This window comes from Theropithecus gelada, chromosome 2, assembly GCF_003255815.1.
Source record: "Theropithecus gelada isolate Dixy chromosome 2, Tgel_1.0, whole genome shotgun sequence".
Classification (NCBI taxonomy): Eukaryota; Metazoa; Chordata; class Mammalia; order Primates; family Cercopithecidae; genus Theropithecus; species Theropithecus gelada.
The window spans coordinates 82,011,570-82,024,377 of record NC_037669.1 but is presented as its reverse complement, the minus strand read 5'-3'; the positions used below and the strand labels follow the sequence as shown (position 1 = coordinate 82,024,377).

The window sequence follows — 12,808 nt, the reverse complement described above, 5'->3', positions numbered from 1 at the left end:
GCAGTAGGGGAAGCAGCTCTGTGGTGGTAGAGTCTACTGAGTGTATCCTTCCAGTATGGTTCCCAACTAATCTCCATTTGCCACTGACCAGGCCACAGATGGGGAAGTCACAGCCGTGGAGGAGGCACCGGTAAATGCATGTCCCCCTGGATTCAGGCCCTGGGTACAATTTTGGTTTTTTCCTTTTTGCGTTTCTGGGTTTACTCAGCCTTCATTTCAGAAAATCTGCCATCTGCTTCTGGGATTGCTTAAGCCCTGTGGGTGTCCTGGTCATTGGTCATTGGTGTGCCCCTCACTGATCAGCCCATCACGATGATCCCTGCTTTTTCTGTAATAAGATCACCTTCGCGTCACCATCCGTGCTCCACAAATCGCCAGCCGTCGTGTCTGTGATCACGCTCGGTGCAGTTTGTCTCCGTGTTTAAAGAGAAAGACAGACAGCTGTCTGCAGCCCTGCTGCTGCCTCTCAAAGCCGCCACTTGCACATTCAGTTTCTGTTCAGGGGGAAAGCCACCCACTGCTACTCTCTGCCACTTAAAATGCACCTTCTTTTCCAGGCCACAAGCAACTAAACCTTTCCAGATGGAGCCTCTTGGGACTCATAGACATTGCTGTCTCTCACTTTTCCACTTTCCTGTGGGCGCTGCTGGGAATTTTACAAACAGACTCCTGAGTGATTGCTAACAGTTGGTCAGCGTGACTTCTCCAGTCCCTCAGGTTCTACCCTGGGTCTGGAGCCACTTAGACAAAGCCCATACCACAATGGGCAGCCACATTCCCAAATCCCGGCCTCACTGGCTTGCAGAATTCCCAGCAGCTCTACCCCCTGTAGCTTTACCAGCTCCCGCTGTTGTCCGCTTTACCCAGTGACCACTGCCTTCTGTTTTTAGGTGACCGAAGAGGCCTATGTCCCAGTGAGTGACATGAACGGCCTGGGATTTAAGCCTTTTGACCTGGTCATTCCGTTTGCTGTCAGGAAAGGAGAAATCACTGGTAAGCATGAAGGCTGTCTCATTCTCACTTGCTCTCATGAGCTTCCCAGAATGGTGCTGGGGAGGTGTGTCCACTGTCTCCCAGACCTGGGCTCCTTAACCCTGGGTCATGAGTTCTTGGTCTCGGGCGTTGGGCCGTGGGCTCCTGAAACTACAGAATGTGCTACGTGTGTGTTTCTCTGAAGAAGTGACTCACTGACAACTTGCATTACTTTCTTGAGGGGGCCCATGATTCTCTCTAGGTTAAGAACTGCTGTGTTTAGATACCTCATGACTATTGGGTTCCTGTTTGCCCCTTTTCCCTGCCTCCTCTTGTTTGACTTTTCCAGATGCGACTTTGACACTGAGTCTGTCATACAGGAGTTCCTTTCTCCCCTCAGCCTCTTTTCAATGCCTGCTTCTCTTTGGTTTGATGCTCTACCTATCCAGCTGGTTTCATGGTCTTCTCAAGTCCTTTCTGAGCTTGATTTTGCCAGTTGTAAAAAACTCTTTAAGAGTTGTCTGCTGTATTTTGTGGAAGTCAAATGGAACTGGAAACAAAAGAAGAAAAGAGCAAATGGTCTTTCCCATTGTGGGACTTGAGTGTTTTAGGCAGCCATGAATGTCCTTGGGTCTGGAAACCTTTATTTTGAATACGTCTGTGCCTTGGGCTCTGCTTCTCTGGGGAAGGTTGCTGGTGGGCTCATTGCACCGTCTCCCTGTGCTCCATAGGGGAGGTACACATGCCTTCTGGGAAGACGGCCACACCTGAGATTGTGGACAACAAGGACGGCACGGTGACTGTTAGATACGCCCCCACTGAAGTTGGGCTCCACGAGATGCACATCAAATACATGGGCAGCCACATCCCTGGTAAGTTGAGCTGAGCAGGCCCAGCAGGGCTCCACCATTCAGGGGCATCTGGGCAGCGTACAGACGCTCCTCAGCTGCTGTGTAGGGAGTGGCTTTTGGCAGCAGGCTGGGGAATGCAGCATTGGCAACCCTGCAAAACCAAACAGCCTGGGACCCTAGCAGGTCCAGCTGATTTCTAGAAGGGATGATGTAGCTCAGTGTCTTGGGTTACCGTGCAGGCCTTTGGGTCTGTGGTTGTTTATCTTTGTCACTACGCCGAGTGTGGCCAGAGGGCAAGCTGGGAGAAAAATGTGAGGCACAGTGAGGGACTTTCCAGCCTGGCCTGCAGAGCCCTGTGTGGCCTGGGGACTTGGGGCGGGGTCAGAGGCGGAAGAAGAGGACCAGCAGCCCAAGTTCCAAGGGAATCCGGCCCAAGTTCCATGGGCCACCAACCAGCACAGTGTCACTGGTTCACTCTTTCTTTCTTTTTGTAGTTGTTTAAATATTTGTTTTTTAATTTAGTATTTTGAATAGGTAACACATTCTCATGGTTCAAAAATAAAAATGATATGGAGAAAGGTTTCCTTCCCACCCATATCCTCCGTCTGCCCTCTCCTTGAACCAGACTATCATAAATTTTTTTATGTTCGACTTCAGAGTTTTAGGGTTTTATTTTGTGTGTGGAGATAGGATCTCACTATGTTGTCCAGGTTGGTCTTGAACTCCTGTCCTCAAGCATTGCTCCCGCCTTGGTCTCCTAAAGTGTTGGGATAACAGGCATAAGCCACCACGCCTGGCCATTTTCAGAGTATTTTTAAGACTCTCCATGCAAATAGAAATACAGATATATAAGAGAGGGTCTTTCCAGCCTTCCTTCATGTGGACGAACCATTACATATTTGACCATTTCCCTGTTGGAGAGATTTTGGTTCTTCCTGCCGTTGCTGTCCCCAGTCTTGCTGCAGCAAATCGACTTTTCCCCTAGTCACTTCACACTCATGAAGATGTATCTGTGAGATTTAGTTACCAGAGGAGGCATTGCTGGGGCCCCAGTGCAGGCATCTACGATTTTGACAGATCTTGCCAAATTGCCCTTCAGAGGGGCTATTGCAGTTCACACACCCTCCAGCCATGGAGGAGAGCACCTTCTTTTCCACAAAATTTGCCAGTAGAATATGCTATCACATTTTTGGATCTTTACCAGCCTGATGGTTGGACAGAAACAGAATCTCAGTGTTGCTTTATTTGTATTTCTCTTGTGAATGAGACCGCACAGCTTTCCATATGTCTATTTGTATTTCTTTTTCTGTGAACTGAACGTTTGGATCCACGGCCTGTTTTTCTATTTGGTTATTGGCCTTTGTCATATAGTTTCTAAGAGCAATTTAAACATTGGAGAGATTAGCCCTTTGTGGTAGGAGTTGCAAATATTTCTCTGAGATTGGCATTTGCTTTAGTTGCCTGTATGTAATATTGGCTTAAAGCAAAAATGTATTATCTACTTCTATTTAAATATTCTAAAGTGCAGATGGAGAGAGAGGAAAAAATGTTTCTCACATCTGCCATCTACTTCCACTGCTGGTGCAAGTTGTGTATCTTTTTAGATGTTTCTCTCTGTATCTACAAACATACATATAATTTTGTTCTATTGGCCGGGCGCGGTGGCTCAAGCCTGTAATCCCAGCACTTTGGGAGGCCGAGACGGGTGGATCACGAGGTCAGGAGATCAAGACCATCCTGGTGAACACGGTGAAACCCCGTCTCTACTAAAAAATACAAAAAACTAGCCGGGCGAGATGGCGGGCGCCTGTAGTCCCAGCTACTCGGGAGGCTGAGGCAGGAGAATGGCGTGAACCCGGGAGGCGGAGCTTGCAGTGAGCTGAGATCTGGCCACTGCACTCCAGCCTGGGCGGCAGAGCGAGACTCCGTCTCAAAAAAAAAAAAAAAAAAAAAAAAATTTTTTGTTCTATTTTGTTTTTAAAGGAATAGCGTAATGGTATTCATAGTTTATAGCAACTTGCTTTTTTTCTTTTTAATGCATCATATTATGGATAATTTCTCAAGTTAGTAAACATGAGTCTTCCTCACTCTTTTTAATGGCCCATGAGTAGATCAGCATTTATTTAACCAGTCCCCTGTTGTGAACACTTAGGTCTTTTCCTGATGTGCACCTGAACACTGCAGAAATGAAAGTGCTTACGTAGGGCTAGCAGTCGGGGTGGGTGGGAAAGACCACTGTGGGGTTGATTCCTTACAGTTTGAATGGCGTGGGCAAATGGCCTTCCAAAAGCCCTTTCCACTCACCTTCCCTCTAGCCATGGGTCCTTTCACCACCCAGTGCAAGAGTTTCTTCCTTATTTATCAGTTGGGCTGGATTGCCTTACCTCAGCCCCCTTCCTCATCTGTGGCAGCCTCCAGGATTGTTTTTCTTACGTTGTGATTGAAGGAATAATACTGTGTAGACCCTCTCTGATGTCCTAGGATGGCGGGGGACAGGAGGTGCATCTGCATCTCTTTCTGTCTCTGCATCTCTTTCTGTCTCTGCCTCTGCTTAGGAGGCGCCAGACCTGTAGAGAGGTGAGTGTTAAGATGCCGGTTGTCCAAGGTCTTCATTCACCCCTTCATGAGCACCAATTTTGTTTGTGTCCTTTGTAAACCCAGAGAGCCCACTCCAGTTCTATGTGAACTACCCCAACAGTGGAAGCGTTTCTGCATATGGTCCAGGCCTCGTGTATGGAGTGGCCAACAAAACTGCCACCTTCACCATCGTCACAGAGGATGCAGGAGAAGGTACTGTGTGGTTTACATGTTTATATGCCTCCAGCCATCCATTCGGAGGGTTAAGTGGACACGGTTCTAGGGTGGCTTTTAAAAGTGAGACAATTGAATGGTAGTATTTGTCTTGTCTTTTCTCTCATATAAATCTGTAGAGCTGCTTTGTCTTCTACCCAGAAAGACATTTTTGAAGTCCTTTGTGTTCTAATTGAAATCAGATTCATGCTATGAAATACTTTATGTGACTTGTCTGGAATTTAAGTATGTTTTGGTTGGTGATGTTTTTGTTCTTTTTGCACATGTATCCACAAGACCACATGACTTACTGAGTGGCTCTTTTTGATAAAGCTGTGTGCCCATTCACATAGTATTCATGGAGACTCCCAAATCTGTGGTTCTAATGGGATTTCCATGATGGCAGCCAGTGCCTGATAGAAAGGGACAATACACCTCTGCCCTCCACCGCCCACCATCTCTTATGTGAAATTGACATGCACGGCTCCTTCCTTTTCTCATCCCATGCATCCTGAGAGTAGAGAGAGCTCCAGGGTTACTTGCAGTGAAGAACTCAGACATTTGGGGTTTCTTCTCAGTGGATATTTTTACCACATGGAGTGCTTTGTTCTGACAGATGTCCCTTTGCCCACAGCTCACGTGGAGTGCATCAGTCCGTTGTCCCCAGCATCAGGGCTGCCCTGGATGAGTTGTTACAAGGAAACTCTTAAAACAAGGAAACTCTCTCCCTAACACCCCTGCATCCCTGTTCCCACTTGTAGGTGGTCTGGACTTGGCTATTGAGGGCCCCTCAAAAGCAGAAATCAGCTGCATTGACAATAAAGATGGGACATGCACAGTGACCTACCTGCCCACTCTGCCAGGCGACTACAGCATTCTGGTCAAGTACAATGACAAGCACATCCCTGGCAGCCCCTTCACAGCCAAGATCACAGGTAGGGTTGTCTGGCTTCTGGAGGCTTCCTCATGGGAAGCGTGGCTACCCCTGACTGCCACCCTCCTTATCAGACCACAGGCAGCAGGCTAGACATCTCTTTGAGTTTAGGTTTCACGGAGACTCATTGAGGAGGAGCAGGGGATGGAATCCAATTTTGGATTGGCTAAATTCTTCCCTTGCTGATAATCCAGGAAAAAGCAAGAGCTAGTATTTGGAGCACACTTTTATTGTGCCAGTGTTACTCTAGTGTGCAAAGAGAAAGCTCTCAGATGGAGTATTCAAATCATACTGACCGCAATAGTGCGTGAACTCAGAGATGCCCTTCAGCGTCACTACTAGATAAATTTTCTGCTATCCCTTTTACAGATGGGAAAACTGAGGCTTGGCAAGGTAGTGGTGTAGCCGAGTTCACATATGGGTAAACAGATCCAGGTTATCAAATTCCAAAACCCATGCTCCTCACCTTGCTGTGTTCAGGTTATGCTTTCAGTGGGTTATAAGGAAAATGCACAAGGCAGAGCCCGTGTCCCCACCGTGTTTAGACCTGTCTGTGAAACAGCCAGTAGTACTCTGTGGAATGTGGTCATTGTTTACCTAGAAATGCCCACAGCCATGCCAGGCAGGTGCGAGGTCCCTTCAACTACCAAAGATTCCTATATTTTATTTTATTTTTGAGACGGAGTCTTGCTCTGTTACCCAGGATGGAGTTCATGGCGCAAACTTGGCTCATTGCAACCTCCACCTCCTGGGTTCAAGCGATTCTCCTGCCTCAACCTCCCGAATAGCTGGGATTACAGCACCCACCACCACACTCAGCTTATTTTTGTATTTTTAATAGAGATGAAGTTTCACCATGTTGGACAGGCTGGTCTTGGACTCCTGACCTCAAGTGATTCATCTGCCTCAGTCTCAAAGTGTTGGGATTAGGCACCTGGTCCATGAGGACTCAAGTCTCCGGGTCCTGCCAGCTCCTTGTCTTTGCTGCAAGCAGGCATGAATCCCATCATTCTTCATTGGTTGGGTCTACTCAGTGTTCAAGGCTCATTTTTTTTCACTTCGTGTAATCAGTTCTTGCCTGTTCATCTGTGAACGGCATATGGCATGGCAGCTCTGGGAAGCGGGATGACCACAAGTAACGGGAGTCCTTTTTGGGGGAATGTTTCCCAGATGACAGCAGGCGGTGCTCCCAGGTGAAGTTGGGCTCGGCCGCTGACTTCCTGCTTGACATCAGTGAGACTGACCTCAGCAGCCTGACGGCCAGCATTAAGGCCCCATCTGGCCGAGATGAGCCCTGTCTCCTGAAGAGGCTGCCCAACAACCACATTGGTGAGCTAGGCTACCCTTCCTGGCTGGAGCCAGGACATCTTGGGTGGGAGATGGGGACTCTTGCAGTTCTTTCTTGGGAAATCGGTAGCACAATGGAGTGTGATGTGATAAACCTGCTGGGTCACACGCACGATAAATGCCCAAGTGTATTTGTGCATTGTGATGTCGACACTCTGGGTTGTTGGATGTCAGGAAAAAGGTCATATTTCTATTTCTGAGAGTGTGTCTCTCCTGCTTCCTCTCCGCCATCCCCTTACAAACCTCAATCTGTGTTCTGGCCCAGGCATCTCCTTCATCCCCCGGGAAGTGGGTGAACACCTGGTCAGCATCAAGAAAAATGGCAACCACGTGGCCAACAGCCCCGTGTCCATCATGGTGGTCCAGTCCGAGATCGGTGACGCCCGCCGAGCCAAAGTCTATGGCCGCGGCCTGTCAGAAGGCCGGACTTTCGAGATGTCTGACTTCATCGTGGACACAAGGGATGCAGGTCTGTGTGGTCCCAAGGGAGAGGCCCAGAGCTTGTGGGAACACTTACTTTGCTGAATCAGTGTCATCTTTTCATCCTACCAACTCCTTTTCCTTCCTGAGCATCCTTCAAGCTATAGGTCCTTCTGCCTGCATTGTCTTTTACGCCTCATGACCATTGGCAAAAATAGGATTGTCTTTGTTTTTTAGATGATGAAACTGAGGCTCACAGGGCTTACAGCCCCCTCTGCCCTAGGATCTGAACCCAGAGCCACAACACCTCGCAAACCCCTGTTTTCTCATCTGTTCTCCCACCCTTGTTCTCAGCTTCCCAGCGTCTCTCCAAGCAAAGAATGTTGGGTTGGCTGGCCAAGACCATGGTCATCTGAGCAGAGCTTTTGTGGAAATGAGGCATCTCTTTCTCTTCTCTCTTTGAGATGGTTTGAGTTAGATTGTGTCTCTTCCAAGCTCGCCACACCCCAGTGCGTCCAGTCATCTGCTTTCTTGAGGCATGGCCACACTGGTGAATTCTAGACAAATTCTAACCCAGGGGAGAGGGCTGGAGAATTTCTGGTCCTGGTTGGGAGATACTCCCTGTTAAACCTTCAGATCTGCTGACCTAGTTGAGGTAGCCAGGGGCTGTTTAAAAATTCAGAATCTCAGGTCTGGCTGTGGATAAACCCCCGAGGTGGTACGTGCAGTTCTTGGAGGCATGAGGGCAGAAGGTCCTCTCCAGCAATTTGCACAGGGCACATCGTCTATGGGGTATTAGTAAATACCCTTGAGGAAAGCGTTCTGTGGTCAAAACCAGGTTCAGCAGGTTATTTCACTATGGGAATTCTCAGGGCGCTTAACCTACTCATCCCCCTCTGGGCTCTGCAAATGAGGCCGCCATTGCTTTCTTTCTGCTATGTAGAAATAGACTGAAGCGTAAGGGTCGATGTCCTTTCTCCATTCATCGGGCTCCCTCTTCCTGAGGAGTTGCTGTCAGAACAGCCTGGGGCTGCTGTGTTGCAGGTTATGGTGGCATATCCTTGGCAGTGGAAGGCCCCAGCAAAGTAGACATCCAGACAGAGGACCTGGAAGATGGCACCTGCAAAGTCTCCTACTTCCCCACTGTGCCTGGGGTTTATATCGTCTCCACCAAATTTGCTGATGAGCACGTGCCTGGTATGTGTATTCCGTTCCCCTCCAGATGGGATGCTTGGGTTTTCTGTAAATGCTGTGCTTCGGCCTCTGGGCTGCTCACAGGAGCCTTCTTGGGTCTTGCAGGGAGCCCATTTACTGTGAAGATCAGCGGGGAGGGAAGAGTCAAAGAGAGCATCACCCGCACCAGTCGGGCCCCGTCCGTGGCCACTGTTGGGAGCATTTGTGACCTGAACCTGAAAATCCCAGGTGGGTGTCGGGAACTAGTGGGGCGGGGAAGCCTTGGCTCCAGGCCTCAGGGCATGGCCTAGAACACAGTATCCAAGTCGGCTGTGCTGACCTTTTCTTTTCACTTCATTTCATAATTTTCTTCTATGTTTATTTTCACAGAGGCTCATCCAAGAATAATAAATCTGTTTACCTCGCTACCTTTTTCCAATTCCAAATAAAAATAACTTTATTGGGTCACATGGGGGAAACGTAGATATGCTTTTAGATTTTTAGATTTACTGTCTGTCAAACAGAATCATGTCAGTGAAAGAACTGGCCCAGCCGATGCCAGTGTCTGGAAGTATTTAAGAGGTGGCAGCCCAGCGGCATCCTTCTAGTATTTCTCTTTCCTTCCTGAAATTAGAACGAGGGCTGTGCTGCAGATCTCACTGGGCCACATCTAGCCCTTTGGCGGTGAATCGTTCCTCATGGGCCCCAATTAGCCAGTCAACAGGTCACACAGTCTGTCTGAAATGTGGCCCAAGTTCTTTCTGTAAAGAATCCTTCCAGAGAGAAGTCACTGTGAGTGAAAGTTTTGAGGCTCCTCTGCCCAGAAGTTGACATGTCCTATGGAATTGCACAAATTCTACAGAGAAGGGAAATATAAATCGTCTTCAGATGGAGCTTGTGTTGCAAGCTCTGGAGATGGGTCTATCTTTCTACACTGCACCTCCCATCCTTCCTAACGTGTCAGGGAGCTGTCGACTCCGCCTTCTTGGCTTTAGTTAACGGGTTCTTCTTGTGTAGTCACATCAACATTGGGTCACATGGGAATGTGGCAGAGCCTCATTACTGTAGAGTTCAGACATGATCACTTAAGAAGAGCCTGACTGGGCCGGGCGTGGTGGCTTACTTCTGTAATCCCAGCACTTTGGGAGGCCAAGGCGGGCAGATCACCTGAGGTCAGGAGTTTGAGAGCAGCCTGGCTAACATGGCAAAATCATATCTCTTCTAAAAATACAAAAATTAGCAGGGCGTGGCAGCAGGCACCTGTAGTCCCACCTACTCAGGAGGCTGAGGCACAAGAATTGCGTGAACCTGGGAGGCGGAGGTTGCAGTGAGCTGAGGTTGCGCCACTGCACTCCAGCCTGGGCGACAGAGCGAGACTTTCTCAAAACAAAAAAAGCTGTACTGATCATTTCTGGTCATAAACAGTTTGTGTACCTCAAGGTGGAGGGAGGAAGTGTCACCTCCCAGAGAGAGCCTGGCTCACATCTTAGGTGCAGAGTTGGACCCTGGCTGCTCCGTCCTCACAGCCATGTGTGCTCACTTTCCAGTCACATCGGTGTACTCCTCATCCACTGTTTTTGTGGGCATCTTCCCACCTCAAAAAATAGACATCCACATCATCTCTTTCATGACCCAGATAAAATGCCATTTCATTCAATGGAACTGTTGGTGATAGAAAAAGAGAGATTCCATTTCATGTCTAGATGCATCAACCATCGTTACTCATCTCTGTGCCTCAGCTCCCATCATCAGGGCTGCTCTGACATTTGCCACCCTGTGCTCAGGCTGTGGGCCGGATGCCCAGGAGTGGGCTGGGCTGGTGCATTTCAGACGCTGCCACACCTTGGCAGACCGTCCTCCACATTTCTGCATACTCCCCCACCAGCACTGGGGCTGCCTCTTCTCACTTTGGCCAACCTGATGGAAAAATATGGTGGCCAGTATTCAGTTTCATATCTTCAATTACTAGTTATATGTACTGTGTTTTCTTTTCATTTGCTTTACATTTCTCATTTGGCAAAATACCTGTCCTGTTCTCTGCTTATTTGTTTCTTGAGGAACTAGCAAGTGTCTGTGCAGCGTGGAAGTTTACCCTTTCTCTTAAGTCTCTTTTTGTTATTCTTTTAGTTACTTAGTACCAGATGACTCTGGGTGAGGCTCAGTTTTCCCCTCATTACCCAAATGATCCTCTCAGAGATCCCCTCCTCCTTAATGGAGGACAGCTCACTAACCAGATGTCCTCTAGACCCAGGTTTTGCAGGGCATCATCGTTAGTTTTGGCTGCTTTAGCAAAATCACATGAACTAGGTGGCAACCAACAGAAATGTATGCCTCACAGTTGTGGAGGCCGGAAGTCCAAGATCAGGTACTAGCATGGCCAGATTGTGGTGAGGGCCCTCTTCCAGGTTGAAGACTGACAGCGTCCCCTTGTATCATCACACGCTGGAGAGCAGAGGGAGCAAGCTGTCTGAGACTCTTACAAGGCCACTGATCCCATCACAGGGTCACTCCATTTTCCTGACTTTATCTAATCCTAATTGCCTCCCCAAGGCCCCACCTCTTAATCCCGTCACATTGTTGGCGATAGGGTTTCAATATTCGAATTTTGGAGGGACACAAACATTCAGTTCATAACATGGGTGACTCTCTTTTCAACCTCCCTTCCCTTTTCTGTCCTCAGGGGTCAGAGTCATGAACTGCTCTGCCCAGATCCTGTGGGGCTGGAGGGTGCAGTTTCATACTGGCTCTAGGTGATGGCAGTGCTCCGTGCCCCGCCTGCGGCCACCTGGCCTCACCACGGCAGTACAGGCACAGTCGTTGGCATGACGTGAGCAGCTCACGTAGAGTGATGTGGTCTTGTGTCCTAGCGCTGGTGACCCGAGACATTGCTTTTCTGAAAGTATGGCCCCTGGTCTTTGGTTTGCTCAAAGCTTTGCTCACGCATGGTTTCCCTTTTGCCATTGGGACTGACGAATGTTCACCTTTTTCTCTAACTTTGTCTTGTTGCCTAATAGAAATGCCAAAGCTTCTTGACAGTAAGGGATGACGGCTCTTGTTTTCTACCCTTCCCTACCTGTGGAAAGGAGCCCATCTATGCATGATGGATGACCACGTCACCTTTGGCAAGAAGTCTCAGTGCCCCTAGCATGGGTGGCCTAAAGGTCCCTGCCCACTCCATGCTGGCCACAGGAGGGCAGGCACCCAGCCTGAAGGGAAGGAAATCTGGGCACCCCATGTCCACTGGGCTGCGTACACCTTGCTCTCGGCTGCCTGCCCTGCATGTCCTGCCCTGTCTCAGGCCCTTGCCCCAACCCTCTTCTCTCCCCCAACCTCCCTCCCTCTTTCAGAAATCAACAGCAGTGATATGTCGGCCCACGTCACCAGCCCCTCTGGCCGTGTGACTGAAGCGGAGATTGTACCCATGGGGAAGAACTCTCACTGCGTCCGGTTTGTGCCCCAGGAGATGGGCGTGCACACGGTCAGCGTCAAGTACCGCGGGCAGCACGTCACTGGCAGCCCCTTCCAGTTCACCGTGGGGCCACTTGGTGAAGGAGGTGCCCACAAGGTGCGGGCAGGAGGCCCTGGCCTGGAGAGAGGAGAAGCGGGAGTCCCAGGTGAGCATTCCGGGCAGGATTTTCACCTGGGAAGAATATGAGTTGAACCCAGGCAGTGTGGGCACCCACATACTTTTTTGCCCTATTCGAAAGAGAAGACTTCTGATAGGTGGCATTAAGGGGCATTCTTTAAAACAAGGCATTTGTGACTAAGTCTGGCACACTTTGTGTGCTCACGTAAAGCCAAACAAGTTTCTTATTGGGAGCCTCCTTGGTGCCTGTAACTTACTAGTGTGCATCTGAGTCTCTAATTGGGGAGCAGAGTAATACTGTTTCCAGAGCATCTTTCAGGGCTGATGTTCTGTGGAACACACTAGAAAGCTACAAAACTGACTATAAGCATCCTTTCCTAAGGTTGCTGCTGGTGGGAAGATCTGTGAGGAAAAAATGGAACATTCTCATCTTTTTCTGGCTTGGTTAGGGTGTATTCACATTTTTAAAAATTTTTATTTAATATTTTTTTTTCTTTCCTTTTTTTGTTAGAGATGAGGTTCCACCATCTTACTCAGGCTGGTCTTAAACTCCTGGGCTCCTGTGACCCTCCTGCCTTGGCCTCCCAAAGTGCTGGGATTACAGGCATGAGCCACTGCGCCCAGCCTGTTAAGATGTCTTCAAGAGTACTCCAGATGTCCTATGAATTTAGATATCGCTAGTGATGCTTAGGAAACTTCAATGATGGCCCTTGCTTGGTTTCTCCTTGGGGTGAG

General features: G+C 48.9%; 1 protein-coding gene across 6 annotated transcripts in view; it reads left to right on the top strand.

The window, feature by feature from the left end:
- Positions 1-12,808, top strand: part of FLNB (filamin B) — a 168,409-nt gene that overhangs the window by 137,469 nt on the left and 18,132 nt on the right. For 2 of the 6 annotated variants that reach the window (XM_025373970.1, XM_025373974.1), the window contains 10 exons: positions 92-163; positions 891-993; positions 1,704-1,844; positions 4,485-4,613; positions 5,375-5,548; positions 6,718-6,876; positions 7,160-7,363; positions 8,359-8,511; positions 8,614-8,736; positions 11,835-12,101. In XM_025373970.1, coding sequence (XP_025229755.1) covers positions 92-163; positions 891-993; positions 1,704-1,844; positions 4,485-4,613; positions 5,375-5,548; positions 6,718-6,876; positions 7,160-7,363; positions 8,359-8,511; positions 8,614-8,736; positions 11,835-12,101 — 1,525 coding nt within the window. The remainder of the gene's footprint in view (positions 1-91; positions 164-890; positions 994-1,703; positions 1,845-4,484; positions 4,614-5,374; positions 5,549-6,717; positions 6,877-7,159; positions 7,364-8,358; positions 8,512-8,613; positions 8,737-11,834; positions 12,102-12,808) is intronic. The other 4 variants (XM_025373978.1, XM_025373984.1, XM_025373982.1 and 1 more) reach the window with 2 other exon arrangements.